General features: G+C 41.7%; 1 protein-coding gene across 1 annotated transcript in view; it reads right to left on the minus strand.

Annotated features, from left to right (window-relative positions):
• PDE10A (phosphodiesterase 10A) overlaps positions 1–16,381 on the minus strand; it is a 222,857-nt gene that overhangs the window by 112,127 nt on the left and 94,349 nt on the right. The window contains exon 2 of the mRNA XM_040965377.1: positions 4,569–4,697. Within this exon, the coding sequence (XP_040821311.1) occupies positions 4,569–4,697 (129 nt within the window). The remainder of the gene's footprint in view (positions 1–4,568; positions 4,698–16,381) is intronic.

Consider the following 16,381-nt stretch of genomic DNA (forward strand, 5'->3'; position numbering starts at 1 on the left):
GTATCAAGACACTCTGGACGGAGGGGATCGTAACTGCAAAGACAGGAGAAGGCGGAGTCCTCACGCATTACAGCATTGCGAGCAGGTGCTAGCTATATGTAATAGCATAAGCCTGGCATACATGTTCCCAAATTAAAAAAAAAATCTAAAAATATACAAGATATTAGAATTCAATTGCCCATTAACAAAAATGCTTGAAATTAAAAGTGTTTCAGATTTAAGGAAATGTGAAAAACAGGATGCAGACATAGGCATGCCATCGATGCAATGCAGAGCTTACAAACAGGATCTGACTCTCCACATCACATTTTTAGCGTGAGCCTACATTCTGACACATCACCTGAGGTCAAGTACGGAATTCAGAAAGTTCCAGATTCTGGTGGATTTCAGATTGTAGGCGTCACATTAGGGACGCTCAGCCTGAAGAAATGTATCTTTTTTCTACCCCAAAGCTAGAAGTGTTTAGGAAATATTGTTCCTGTTGATGTAGAGGATGCCTAAGAGCACAGCTAACACAGGTACCAAGCGCTGAGTTTCACTCACTCAGCCAGAAATCAAGGTGGATTCCCAGACCTCAAGGACACCTTACTCCATATAGACGTGTGGGGCAACATTCTGTGCTACATTTTTTTTCTAAGTATATAGTCAACAAACGCTTTTTTAAAACAACAATTTCTAAAAGTTTATGTGGGAGCAAATACTTCTGGAATCTATTCAATGTTCTCTCATAATCTGCATGTCACTAATGCTTCACAGATCCTTCATATGCCTAAAAGTAAATTTCTACTTCCCATCAATTTCTGACATGGCATCGTGATATAAAAGAACCTCATAATTAATAATAGTTTAAACAACTAGAAATTCCTGCTAAGCAGGAATTGTGCTTAGGAAATGTCATGGTGACTCCAAATGAAGCAACCCCTAATAACAACTATACAGTCGTATAAAACTCACTTCATCAATCGAATCACAGCAAACGTCTCACTTTGATTTGATTCGACTTAACCTTTAAAAATCCTTATCAATTTGGCTATAGTGCTATGGAGCAGCCATTAAGGCACAAGCCACTTGAGCTATCTGGCCAAATATTCTCAGATAAAGAGATAAAGATAACACCTTTATACTAATGTGAATAACTTACAGAACCGAAGAACTGTGTCAAACAGCTCTTTGGAGATGGATTGGTGAGTCTGTGTTCTCCTGCCCAGCCACTACGTGCTAGATGCACATCTACTGATAACTCAGATCGAAAGATTCAACATATGTTCTCATTTCCACAATCAATAAAAATAACACAAGATTTATGGGAGGATGTAGTTTCAATATTTTCCACAATGTAATTGCAAGGAAAAGATTAGAGCAGATCTGAATGGAGCTCAGTACAACGTTTCAAGCTGTGTGGGTTTTTTCCACTCATGCTCTACACTAACAGTTAACACATCATTTCTGAGTCTCCTACTTGCTACAGCCTTCCAAAACCGCATGTTTTGGCAAAGCAATCCATGCATCATTAGGTTAATTTCCCATTCACATTATACATACTTGCATATAAGCCATCTGTTAGAAACTAAACAACATCAATCCTTCAGTTTAATCTGAATTTTAGACTATCAAATAGTAGCATAATTTAAATCCTACTTATTCCAAGTATGACGTATCCAACAGCTTCATTTGAGTGGATATTAAATCCCACTACTAGACTAACAGAAAGAAGAAGAAATATGCAATAAATGTGTTTCTTGTGTTAAACGCTATTCACGTATCGTTGAAAAAAACTTGACGTAACTCACCCTGCCATGATCTGAACATTTCAGATATACAGCTGTGATGCCAGTGACTGGCCACAAAGGGAAGTAGTCTTATCATTTGAAAATGATAAGCGCTAAATCCATCAAGTTCCGGAGTACCAAATAAGCTCCTCAAAGGAATTATTATGGCAATTATATTTTGCAATTTCTTAAATAAACTTATCACTTTGAATATTTTGCTAATATCAAGGCATAGTCATGTTCACGTCCACTTCTTCAAGTGCCTTTTCTCTAACGGCTAAATATTTCTCCACATTAGAAACCAGAGGAGACATTTCTGATGCCAAGGCCATTTGAACATCACAGTGGCACCAGGGGTGAGAAAGCCCTTTCCGTCAGAACAGCTCCTACAGAAAATGCAATAGACTGCATTTCTGTAACATCCATTTATTTAATAATTTTATGTTTATAACCTATATCAACATAGCTGTGGGGCTTATAAATTTTTACTCTCCAATAGTTTCCACAGCTTACGGTTTCTGCTTGGCTCACTCAGGACAACGGAAACACGCCCCTGAAAACCTCTCCACAAAAATTCTCCTCCTCAAAAAGTTTTCAGCAGAGGGGCTAGCTGGGAAGAGCAGGAATGTTTAGGACACCAGGAAGAAAAGAAGGCAGAGAAGAGTGGGAAGAGGGGCGGTGGGAGAGCTCACACTCAGAGCGGCAGCTCAGAGTCCGAAGGGCCACGCGGGCCCGTCGCTGAGTGCGGTCTGCGCTGAGCTGAGCTGCAGCCCACGCTGAGTGCCCTCAGAGTCACTCAGAGTCACCGCAAGCAGGCTCCTCCCGGACTGTGTGCCTGAACCAAAGCTACACCACCTCCTGCGGAGGCCTGCATGCTCGCCTGATGCAGTCACTATGGTCCGCGCCTGGCCTGTCCAAGCCACGGAGGACAAGCTGCAAGCTACAACATACTCAACTACTCAACTTCACACTCAGTCCATCTAATCTGCTGACCCTCGGGGGTGAGGTCAGTAACACCTCATCCTTGGGTTTAAGTCCCTAACAGGGACAATTCAGGGCAAGGATGTGAGAGAGCTGATAACTGCAAACAGTTGCACATTGCTACGCCCAACAGTCATTTAAACCATCAACAAATGCATTAACTAGCTTAAAGTAGCAGTTGATAAGCAAACATAGAAATAGAGGTGACATATTCAATATTCATAAAATGTCAAGTTACCTTTCATAGTAATGGTAAAACAGGAGGTGAAGTCTTCCATTTTCTAGGCCTGCAGTGGTTTTCATGTACCACAGAGGCATATATTATCCCTTGTTATGCAGCAGGTTCGACGTGCGCCCTTTGTTCACGGTGGGTACTAAGCAAAGCTCAGCCATACGCTCCAAACAAAGTTCAATCATCTCAAAACATTTCCACACATCAGAGGTTCAGAGTCGCTAACATGAAGCTCTGCTCTTGGCATTAAATATTGTGATGTGAAGAAATGCTTATCTCTCATTTATTTTTGTTTCTCCATGCCTCCTTTTCCTGTATGTGTGTGCACACACATACACCCATAAATACTCTATAAACGATTTCATATTTCAGTGTGAAAGTCAAGTTTTAAAAGTTTACTTTTGGGGCCCAGCATGGTAGCCTAGTAGTTCCTCACTTTGCCAGGATCCCATATGGGCATTGATTTGTATCCCAGCTGCTCCAGTTCCCATCCAGCTCCCTTCTTGTGGGTGGGAAAGCAGTTAAGGACGGCCCAAAGTCTTGGGATTCTGCACCCGTGTGGGAGACCTGGAGGAGGCTCCTGGCTTCTGGCTTTGGATTGCCCTAGCTCCAGGCTTTGTGGCCACTTGCAGAGTGAACCAGCAGACAAAAGAGTTTTCTCTCTGTCTCTCCTTCTTTCTGTAAATCTGACTTTCCAAAAAATATAAATAAATCTTTTTAAAAACTTTTATATTACAAAAATATAGAGAATTAAAATTCTGAAACATTTATTTATACTTCTATCACTGAAACATTCTAATAACAGCCACATTTGTGCCTTGGATGGTTGAGATACGCTCACCGAGGCCCAGTTAGAGGGGGTGCTTACTGGACTTCACATTCCCTTGGACCTCATCCTCCTTTCTCGCAACAATGTGCTCACAGCTCCAAAACCCAAAACGTGTGGCTCCCGCCCATTTTCTCACCTCTCTGGAGTTGAGAGGAAGGTATCTGCATTCTACAAGTTAAAAGTTTCACCATAGTGAATGAAAGCCAGCTGGCAAGTCAGCACTTCTCTCCAGGGCAAGCACACCAACATCCTGTTAGGGCTTCTGTCTCTCACCGTGTAATAGTGTCTGCACAAACGACAGCTGCCATCATCGATAGCAATCACACGAGTAACACCAAGTTGTGGATGGGCATCCCTGGCCTAGAAGTCTCAACTCGACACTCCGTGGGCACAGAACTGATTCCTCGGTGCTGAGAGTCTCCGAGCGTTTGCTAGAAATCAACAACTGCAAACTGATCCAGCTCGCTGGGACCCAGGCTTGTCCAGCCAGCGACGCGCAAGCCACACAGCGCCGACTTCTGCGTGTCTCAGTGTGGTCTTAACTTCTTAGCTAAGCCAACCCTCAAGAGCAATTTCCCAACTTGCCAAGAATCCCACTTTCGTATTTATTTTCCTCCTTCTAACTTACGCTTTCTCAACCAAGTAAAACAGCCTACTTTATATTTTTTGATTGAATAAATAATTCATTCTTTTATCATTATGAGCTAAAACAAAAACCTTGAAAGTTATCACACGTTCCTTTGAGGTGACATCTTACCTTCGGGCTTGTTGTTCTTCCTCTTCAGCCATTTTTCTACGGTCTCTGCACTAACGCTTTCAGAAACAAATTCATCTAATACCTGGGGGTGAAGAGAAAGATAGGCCTTCACTTTTTCATCTGTCAAACCTGCAAAAGAATTGAAAAGAATAAAAGTCACCTATACAACATCTTCAAGTTTAGGAAAGATACAGCATGACACACTGTGCTAAGACCCAATGACCTCAACTCTGTCGACGAGGGCAGGAGCGCCATGAGTATGAGCCACTTTTGTTTTCTGTTCGTGGTGCAGATCAAGTAAGTATCTGCGCATACTTGGCATTTAGCACACAAAAATAACCAACACCACTGAAATGTGAACTCAGGTCAATTACAGCAGTGTTTCACATCATACGTGTTTTGCCACAATACAATATTTTTAGTAAATGCAAATTTAGAATTTTAGTGACATTAAACTATAGACACTTTGTCATGTTACAGAGCAGTTTTCCAGTAGTAAACATCGGGGGCACATACGAACCAACACAGTGGCCAAGGCAGTGTGCATCATGCTTACAAAGTACAAAATAAGTATTTTTTATAAATAGCTATTACGGTTGTTACATTCACAGCAATTAAAACTTTGGCGGTAATACAAGCTGATAGATCTAGCGGCAGAGCACTACAGGTGCCAGGAATGTTTAGTGATTAAATTACCATATTTTATTCCCTTCCAATGCAAATTCTCCCTTTTTGTCAGGGACAATAAATTTATCAGTAGAAGTGATGTCCAGTTCAGAATAAACATGACATATGGTCATTAATACCCACTGAAGCAATAATAGTAATAATACTCAAGTTTAATGGTAACCATTGATTATATACAGAACATTCAGATAAAGAATCATAGCTGCCCTCTCAAGGAACAGATATATTTAGATGTATTCCAACAGGTGCTTCATGTTGGTGTATCAATTCATTAAAGAACCCCAAGTACAACAGGCTACAGGCTGTTCTTTCTGAGGATTATCATGTGGCTGGCGTATCTTCTCTGTGAACTACTTGAATAGACCATCCTATGAAGAGGAGGAGGAATGGCCCTGATGCTCAGGGACCGGCCTGTATGCTCTCCCTGCATTCCCTGGGGAGATTCTACATCATAATACTGTAATACAGAAGGAAACTCATCTCTTTCTATACAATCAGCACTCAACAACTTCCACAAATATAGTTACAAACCGATACATACACACACCATACACACATGTGTCTCGACAACGATAGCGCTCAAGGGAACAAACATTAGAACCCCACTGCCTATATCACCCTACAAAACCACCCCATCGGCAGAAAATTCAGACTGGAGCTACTTTACAGGGGGTGCAAACAGGAAGAGAACCTTTAAAGTGGAAGGATATGCTGCTGGCAGAGCAAGGTCCAGGCCCCCATAACAGAAGACACAGGAAGCTGAAGTAACCGGATAATCCCACCTCACACCTCCTGGGCTCTGTGCTCACCTCACACCTCCTGGGCTCTGTGCTCACCTCACACCTCCTGGGCTCTGTGCTCACCTCACACGTCCTGGGCTCTGTGCTCACCTCACACGTCCTGGGCTCTGTGCTCACCTCACAGCTCCTGGGCTCTGTGCTCACCTCACACGTCCTGGGCTCTGTGCTCACCTCACACGTCCTGGGCTCTGTGCTCACCTCACAGCTCCTGGGCTCTGTGCTCACCTCACAGCTCCTGGGCTCTGTGCTCACCTCACAGCTCCTGGGCTCTGTGCTCACCTCACACGTCCTGGGCTCTGTGCTCACCTCACACATCCTGGGCTCTGTGCTCACCTCACACGTCCTGGGCTCTGTGCTCACCTCACAGCTCCTGGGCTCTGTGCTCACCTCACACGTCCTGGGCTCTGTGCTCACCTCACACGTCCTGGGCTCTGTGCTCACCTCACACGTCCTGGGCTCTGTGCTCACCTCACACGTCCTGGGCTCTGTGCTCACCTCACACGTCCTGGGCTCTGTGCTCACGCGCTCCATGCTGGAGCCTCTTCAACCCCATTCCTTCTTCAAACCTCATCTTGTCACTTCCATGACACGACGCTACACTGTCCCTACCTGAACTTTCTATCCTTTACTTCTGCTTGCTCTTCAACAATTCAGGATGAGTACACCATAAGGCTGAAGCAGAAATCTTATTATATTTTTATATCATACATAATATCCAATTTCTGTATATTCAAGCTTCACCTTAAGCCGAAACTTAAATGCGTCATCTCCTTTCCACTTCTTCACAAAGAGATTATCACTCTCAATCTTCTTCTTCCCAGAAACTCAGGCTGAAAATTTAAGGTCAAAATTGACTCACTCCTCTTTCTCATCTCATTGCATCTTAGTGAATTAGCATACATAACCTCATCATCAAATTACGTATCAAATAAAAGACTTACACTCAAAACATTCTGTGAACTCTCATGATTCATCAGAAACAAACAGCCCAGCTTAAAATGTGAGAAATGTTTGTGTATGTGCCTCACAAAGGTAATAAATACAGCAAATAAACCTATACAAGATAGACATCTTCCAAGAACCACGGAAAATTCATATTCAAAAACTATCCATGGATTTAAAACATTTACCCCAAAATAACTGTTTCAATTACAGTTCTTTTTCCTACAAACTTTCTAAAATACCATTATCAAAATATACTCATTGGTCATTAGTGAATTGCAATTAAAGTAGGAATATATTACAGATCTAGTAGAATAGCTAAAATAAAAACAAAACACAAAAATGGGTGGCATGTATGTAGAACAGCTGCTCATTCACTTCTAGCAACAAGTAAAACGGGAATTATTTTGGAAGACTGGCAGTTTCTGACAAATGTAAATACAGTGTTTCTGTATGACCCACACTTACATACTACTACCAATTCTAGCTATTTACCCAACTGTTATGACATCGCACATGAAAACCTGCATGTGAATATTTACAGCAGCCTTATTCATAATATCTTAAATGTATTAAAAAAAAAACACACAAGCTATCCTTCATTAAGCAAAGACAAGCCATAGTACATCCACATGACCAAGCATTCCTGAGCTAACAAGTGGTCAAGAGACAGATGAGTCTTTAATGTGTATTTCTGAGGTAAAAAAAAAAATTACAGCCTGAGAAGGTTATATAGTACACAGTTCTAACTACTGAATGTTCTAGGAAACCCAAAATTACACCGTTGGTATAGTGACTGGGATTGTGTTGAATCTGTATATTTCTTTTGGCAATATGGATACATTGACGAAGTTCCCAATCCAGGAACATGGTAAGCTTCTCAATCTTTGAATGTGTTTTGTTTTTTTTTTTTTTTACTGTTTTGTAATTTTCATTAGAGAGGTCTTCTACATCTTTAGCTAATTTCAAGGTATCTGAGATTCCTCTCTCTTCACTATGGGACTGTACTTACAATTTCTTTCTCAGTTGTGGAGTTATTTGTATGTTTAGTTTATGTTCAATTATTTTGCATCCTGATACTTTGCAAAATTCTCTTATGAGTTCCAATAGTCTCTTGATTGAATCTCTTGTAAAGAATCATGTTATCTGCAAGCAGGGATAATTTTAATTCCTCAATTCCAATTTGAATTTGTTTTCTTTGTTTTCCTTGACTAATAGCTCTGGAAAGAACTTTCTATACTATATTGAATATCAGTGGTAAAAATGGACATCTAGTTCCAGGTCCTAGGGGAAAAGCGTCCAGGTTTTCCCCACTGGCTATGATGCTGGCTTCAGGCTTTTTGAATCCTGCCTTGACTGTGTTACAGAATGCTGCTTCAATGCCTGTCTTGCTTAAGTTCTTAGCATGAAGTGATGTTGGATTTTATGAAATGCCTTCTCTGCATCTGTTGAGATATGGTTTTCATTTTTCAATTTGTAGATGTGGTAAATCACATTTACTGAGTTATGAATTTTAAACCATCCCTGCATGCCAGAGATAAATTCCAATTGGTCCAAGCGAATGATCTGGATGATGTACTGTTGGATACTGTTGTTGACGGTCTTTGTGTCCGTGTTCACCAGGGATATTGGTCTGTAGCTCTATGTTTCTGTTATATCCTACCTGGCTTTGGCATTAAGGTGATATTGGCTTCACAGGATGACTGGAAGGATTTTCAGTTTCAATTTTTGGAATAGCTTTTGGAATATTGGGATAAGTTCTTCTTAAGACATTTCATAGAATTCTGCAGTGAAGCCATCTGGTCCATGGCTTTTCTTGGTTAGGAAAGATTTAATTACTAATCCAATCTCAGTCCTTGCTATGCATGTATTTATATTATTAATTGCCTCATGATTCCACTTTTGTAGATTTTATATGTCCAAAAATCATCCATTTCTTTTAGGTCTTCTGATATTTTGGCATAGTTGCTTGTAATAGTTGCTAATAATTCCATGTATGTCCGAGGTATCGATTGTTTATTTCCCTTTTCATCTCTGATGCTGTTCATCTGTACCTTCTTCCTCCTTTTTTTTTTTTTTTTTGATTAGTTGGGCTAGTGGGGAATCTATTTTGTTGATGTTCTCAAAGGACCAGCTCTTTGATTTCATCTTTTGTATTGTTCTTTTGGTCTCTATTTGGTTTATTCCCTCCCTTAGTTCTTTCTTCCTGTTAATTTTGGGATTACTTCACTTTTGTTTTTCTAGCTCCTTCAAATACATGGGTAGCTCATCCACTTAGCGCATTTCTAACTTCTTAGCATAAGCACTGATTGAAATGAACTTGCATCTTAGCATTGCCTTGATCATGTCCCGTAAGTTTTGATATGTTGTGTTGATGCCCTCATTTATTTCAAGCAATTGTTTTATTTCCCCTTTGATCTGCTCTATAATACATTGTTCATTCAGTAGCATATTATTCAGTTTATAGGTATTAGCATTTCTTCTGGGGTATTTTTACTCAATTTTTAAATTGCTGAGGCTTGTTTTGTGGCCTATAACATGGTCAATCTTGGAGAACATTCTATGTACTGATGAAAAAACAGTGCATTCTCAGTCTGAAGAACGAAAGGTTCTCTAGATGCCAGTTAAGTCCATTTGTCTGGATGAGCTCTGCTGTTTCCTTGCCGAGTTTCTTCCCCGTAGATCTGTCCATTGATGTTAATGGGTATTAAGATCACCCATTATTATTGTATTGGAGTCTGTATCGCCTTTAAATTTATTACTATTTGATTCACACAGCTACATGCCATGCACTTGGTGCATATATATTTATTATGGTGATCTCTTTTTGCTGACTGGATCCTTTGATAATTATGTAGTGTCTTTTTTCATATCTTTTAATGTTTTGCACATCTTTATTATCTAAGAATGGTTTCACTAGCTCCTTTTTCCTTTCCCTCAGCCAGGAATATGTTTTTCATCCTTTCATGTCCCACCTATCTTTGTTGGTGGGATATGCCTCCTGTAGGCAACAGATAGATGGGTTTTGTTTTTTAATCCATTCTACTAATTTATGATGTTTGACTTGTGAGTTTAAGCCATTTACACTCAGGGTTGGATAGGTGGTAATTTGGTCCTGTCAGTTTAGCAACGAGCTGTTCATTGTTTGACTTAGTCCTCTGTTGTCATTTGACCGGAGTATTCTCCACATTTGCTTTGGTTTTGGTGGGTATTATTGCTTTTCTCTGTCAAGAGAACATCTTTAAGTATCAATTTGTAGAACAGGCCTGGAAGTAGTATATTCTTTCAGTTTTTCTTTACTGTGGAAGAATTTTATTTCATTTTCAAAGACAAAGGAAAGCTTTGCTGAGTACGTTATTCTTGGCTGACAATTTTTCCCCTTTACAATCTGGAATATGTCACTCCATTCTTTTCTGGCCTGTAGAGTTTCCTGTGAGAGGTCAGCTGTGAGTCTTATTGTCATTCCTCTACAAGTCAACTGATTTTTTTTTTTCACATGAACATCTAAGGATCTTTTCCTGATGTTCAAATGAAGAGAGCTTGATGATCATGTATCATGGTGAAGATCGCTTTTGGTCAATCCTACTGGGAGTTCTGTGTCCCTCTTGAATGTTGTCTCTAGATTCTTTCTTCATGTTAGGGAAGTCTTCATTTATTATTTCATTGAATACATTTTTAAACCCCACTTCTCTTTCTGCACCTTCTGGAACTTCCATAACTCTTATATTAGGCCTTAATAGTGTTCCTTATTTGTTAAATACTTCTTTTTTACCTTGGCCCAGCTCTGGTTCCAGCTTTTTCATGGTTTTCCCATTGTGGCAACAAATATCTCCCAATTCTGACATTCTTTCCTCTGCCTCACTCAGATTCATTGCTAATATTTCCTATGTGACATATTCCTTAAATTCCTTGAACCCCTGTATGTACTTATCATTGTTGATAAGAAGTTTCATAACAAGTTTTCTAAATTCTTTATCTCCCATTTGTTCAATGTATTCCACAGTTAACTCTAAAGCTGGCAAAGGCTTTTGCTCCTTTGCAGGTGAGACACCAGTGATACTTATCGTGCCTCTGTCTCCTCTTTAGTTGTTGGTGTTGCCCACAGGTCTACATGCCCACTTTGCTGATTGCCTTTGGTACCCAGTTCTTCATTTGAGATCACCTGTGCCACTCCCTCCAGCAAGTTTCAATCCCAAGCTGATGTGCTGGGCTTCTACTACAGTCCCTATGGCCCCAGCTCTGGGCTCACCACTCTCCAGCCTATGTGATTCCATGCTGTGGCCACACCTCTGCCTACAAAGTCTTTCTCCCAATCCCAGCTCAAGCAATGCCCAGGATTAGGGAGATGCCAGCTATACCAAATCATGGGTGCTGGTCCTGCCTGAATTTGCTGGCCTTAGGTGTGGGGGCCAACTGCACCAGTCTTGGAACCTACAGGATGCCAAGTTGGTACCATTTTCCATGTGGGAGCAGTACAATGCACTGAGCTGAACTGGAGCTTGCCCCTGGCTTAGCACATGCGCAGCTCACTGTTGTCTCTCCAATTCCACAGCCTAATATGGCACTGGTAGGGTCCTGGGTCTGCTGGCCTTAAGGTCTAGGCATCACCCGGACCTATTCTGAGTGGAATCTGTAGGATACTAAGTGGCACTTTTGTCCTGTGAGACCAGAGCAATGAGCTCAGTTGGAAGTGAGATCATTCTGGCTTAGCGCTTGCAAAGCTTGCTGCTATCCTCCGGTCCAACAGCCTTCACCACAGTACCCAAAATGGCTCCCAATGTGGCACTGGTAGTGCTACATCTGCTTTTACCACCACTATTTATTGAAGAAATTATGGTCTTCTCGATCTCTGAACACTCTTGTCAACTCTCAGTTGGCTGAACATACATGAGTGAGGCTGGGATCCCTACTGCATCCCTTTGATCTAGGTGTCGGTTTATACCAGGCCCGTGTTGTTTTCATTACCAGTGCTTTCTGGTACGATCTCAGGCTTGTTGTCATCCACAGCACTGTTTAAAATTTCCTGAGCCTTTCGTGACTCCATATGAAATGTCAATGATACTTCGATGGGAACTGCATTAGCTCTATAAACTGCTTTAGGTGCTATAGGTATTTTAATTAAATTAAGTCCTCCAATCCATGAACAAGGAATAGCTTTCCATTTCTTGTGTCCTTAAAGACTTTATTCATAGACCATGCATTTTTAATTCCCCAGAAACCTTATTGTCAGTGACACTGGCTATTGTGATACCAAAGGCCAGTACCCAACACCAAAAGACACCAAGGAGCTTATTTCCTTGTCCCATTGCCAAGTCTGAGGGATGTCCCAGAGCCACAGCACTGTGGGATGTAGGTGGGGTCTTTCCAAGGTACAAGTAGGATGGAAACTAGAACTGGGTTCTATAGCTAAGGATCTGGAGAGGTAGAACATCAGCGGCTGCTTTCCCAAGCCCCACAAGAGAGGTTAGAGTGAACTGGAGGAAACTAGCATCAAACGTTACACTCCTGCTGTTATGCTGGGAACCATGTGTTGATGAAACTGATAGCCACCTGTCTGAACCACAGCAAGGCAGACAGAGCACTCCAGAAAACAAGAGTGAGAGTTGCTGCAAGGATAGCACACCTAGAACTATCCCAAGTTTGTAACATGGCAGGCAAGGTTGATAGTGTGACTTTTGCTCAGGGCTCCCAACACCCTCAGATAAAAGACTCAGAGGGGATTTCCTTATGTCAGATTCAATTGTGCATGCACAAGTACTGGTTCTATGCCTGCAAAAAAGACAGCCTGGGGATCAGGCAGTAGTTGAGTGTAGCTCCAGGCACGTGCCCAGACTCCCATAGGTTCAGGATCCATAGGATCTGCTCTGCACCTTCTCCATCGTCTCGAATCTGACTCCTGTTGCTTGTGGCAACAGCAAGGACTGCCCACTGTCTACTGAATTAGAACACATTCCACCCATGTCTCCATCACAGCCAACTGCGTCTGGTGCTTTTGGGGGTCGGGGGACAGAAATTGGCTTTCAATTTCTGAGCAGAGTGTGTGGTCAGTCCTCCAGTCACCTCCACTGACTGGACTTGAAGCCAGTGAGCAGCTGTGGAATTCTCCTTCAGGTAAAGCTCCAGGTGGCTGGAACTTCTACCTTGTCTTAGATGCTCCCCGGCTGAGATCCAGCTGTGTAGACACAGGCTGTCTGTCCTCTTTCCTCACTGTTGTACTATGGACTCCCTGTCCTGTTGCTTGTCCATCAACAACTCCTCCTAGTCAGTTCCCTGGGCATGCGGTCCCCTCTCTGAGGTTCTGACATTGTTCTGTGGTTGTGGTCAATGTGGTTTCTCACTCCTCAGTCATCTTGAATTCCCCTTTTCTCAATATTTTTTACAAGTTGTTTCTCTGAATCAAGACCCAAGAAAGACCTACTTGTTTTACTAGTTGAATTACTTTTTAAAAGATGTTTATTATTTGAAAATCAGAGTTACACAGAGAGGCAGCAAGGGAAGGTATGTAGGTGGGAAGGCGGAAGGCACACCTTTCACTCAGAGGTCCACTCCCCAAATGGCCATAAAAGTCAAGTTTGGGCCAGATCAAAGCCAGGATCTTTCAATTCCATTTATTTGGATCCCATGTGCGGGTGGAAGGGGCCCAAATATTCAGGCCATTTTCTACTGCTTTTTCACGTGCAGTTGCAGGGAACTGGATTTCAAATGGAGCATTCAGAACTCAAACCAGCATGCCTACAGGATGCCAGAACTCACTGTGTGCAGTAGCTTATGTTGCACTACAGCCCTGGCCCCAGCTGAGTTATGTATTGTTCTAGATTGTTCTCCTGTTCGTTTTGAGCCCCAGATCTGGATTCAGACATTTTTCTCGGGATCTGTGGTTCCTTGCAATGGCCGGTGGTACTTCAGATTTCAGAATCACACATTTGTTCCATCACACGATAAAGGCGCATGAGCCCTGGAAAGCATACAAGCTGTGCTTGGCCTTCAGAACATATCACACCACAATTGTGTACATGATTGCTAGTCCTCTGCAATTGTGTCACCAACTGGATCTACTTTTAATAACTTTCTCATTCTTCTTAAAAATGGTAACCTATACGCTGAGACATTTATGATTTCTGAAGGCTTATCTTACAATTCCTAAAACTACCTTTAAATCATTCTCAAATAACAGGTTAAGCAACTACTTTCTCCCCCTGAGAACAAGTTTGAATCACAAATCACAGGCACTTGAGAATCAACTGTTGAAGGCAGGGAAAACAGCACTATGTTTCAAGTACTGATTCGAGCATCTTAAACTGTGGAGGAAAAGCACAACCTGCTGTCTACATTGCTTTAGGAAGAACCAGTTGAAAACATCTTCAAAGTTCAGCTCAGCCTACTTTTCCTGTTTCGGTCCCACAACCACCAAGAAGATGGAGTTCTGTTTCCTGATTTCCATCACAGTGCCTGCACATCATCACCCTATTCTGGGTCTCCTGGACCTTAAGGAACACCTTCCTCGAGAATTAGGTGTCTTAGCAGGCTCTCCGTTCCTGCACCATCACAGAAAAGGGAAGGTGACTCCAGTGCCCATCATCTCACTGTAGCTAATCTTGGTTATGTTGTAATTGTTATTCTTTTACAGTTTTGGGTATATATGACCAACATTTTCTCTCTGATGTAGTACAACAAATGTCTCAGTTTTCCAATTTCCTGTTCCCATCCAGATATGACTCATGAGCAAAATCACCTCAAGCTTCATGAAGTCTCACTCCAATATGAAGATGGGTTTGGAGAGGTAACACGGCATTTCACATGACTAAGTACTGCCCTATGCTTCTCAATGACCAAAGCATGTCCTATGTGCAGCAGGGCTATCAGTGCAAACTTCTAGCTGAGCAACACATGATTCCTGGCGGATATTATCCCTGCACAATCTGAATGCGAAGACATGAAACAGTTCAGATGTGATTGGTTGGATTTTGTTCTTTCCCTGTATGGACCCAAACAACAATGAGTGATTTATGAAGCCAGATAATCTCTCAGTTTCAGGCAAAGTGTTAAAGCAGCAAAACAGCTGTAAGTGAATCGGCTACCTCAGTGGAGAGGGCAGAAGTTGAGCTAGAGAAAACCACATTTCAGCCGAGGGGCCTCCCAGGCCGAGATGCTGGGACACCCACCTTCCAAGTACCTGAGCCACAAGTCTACACAGATTCACCTGGACCCTGGGATGGGTGGAGGCTGGGTGAGGCTTCTCCCTTTATCTCTCCCCTTTCCCCAGACACAGAAAAGAGAGAGAGAGAGAGAGAGAGAGAGAATGCGGAAACAATGGTCTTACACACTTTCCTGTAGCCCTTCACCCTTTGTGCCCTAATCAACTATGATCATCAAAATAAAGTAATAATTTAAAAAAGAGAATCATGCTACTTTAAAAGGCAGTTCCAAACATATACAGAGGGATTTCCTTAATATATAGTTCAGTGTAAATGAGTCATTTTAACACACAATAAGAGGTTTCAAGTTAAAAGTACCTAGCATCATGTTAAGTAATGCTGAACCATCACGTTGATTAAGGGCAATATTACTGCCATCTGGGGTGTGTGTGTGTGTGTGTGTGTGTGTGTGTGTGTGTGTGTGTGGTGTAGCATCTGTGTATTCCCCCAAATTATATAAAATTGCTCTTCTAGGTTACATGGACTGGTGTCAGCCTTTTACCTGCCCAGAAGCAAATTAAAGATAGCAGAGGAATAAGTCTTAAATTAATTATATCTTTTTGTAGAATTCCAAAAATTTAATTATACAAAACTTTTCCTTACTTTGTATTTACCTGTCGCACTTTCAACTTAATCTCCTTCCTAACAAAAGGAAGTACACCCAGATGGCATTTGTGAGTGCCAGGAGGCCACCTGGAACATAGAAGACAGACACTGTGCTTGGTGCATTACACACGTTAGCGCAGGTAAGTCCCAAACATGACGTATTTAGCATGTGGTATCTGATGAATAAGTGAATTATAATGAATCACAGAGAAGTTAAGTATTTGGAATTTCTCCCAGCCACATTAGTAATAATTAAGGTTGGAACAAAGATGCCCAAGAGCTTACCTCTTAAAAGCTAAATTGCCTCCCGTTTAAGTCATCAACACATCTCCTGTGTAAACTCACTACACTTTAATGGATTGTTATTGGTCAGTGTTATCTCCAAGTTGGAATTACATGTTACTTCAAACTATCAATTGAAGAGCCTGACTGCTAAATCCTGGGCTTAGATAATCAGGAAGACTGGGATCTTTGCAGCAGAAGCCTCCTGGAGCCACACAGCTAGTTGTAAAATATACACTGAGATGGAAATAAAGAAGAAAAAAAAGACCCTACTTTTCCCCACGATTCCTTCATTTCTTCC

The sequence above is a fragment of the Ochotona curzoniae genome, unplaced genomic scaffold (assembly GCF_017591425.1).
Source record: "Ochotona curzoniae isolate NIBS_2020 unplaced genomic scaffold, NIBS_Ocur_1.0 scaffold_3890, whole genome shotgun sequence".
Lineage (NCBI taxonomy): Eukaryota > Metazoa > Chordata > Mammalia > Lagomorpha > Ochotonidae > Ochotona > Ochotona curzoniae.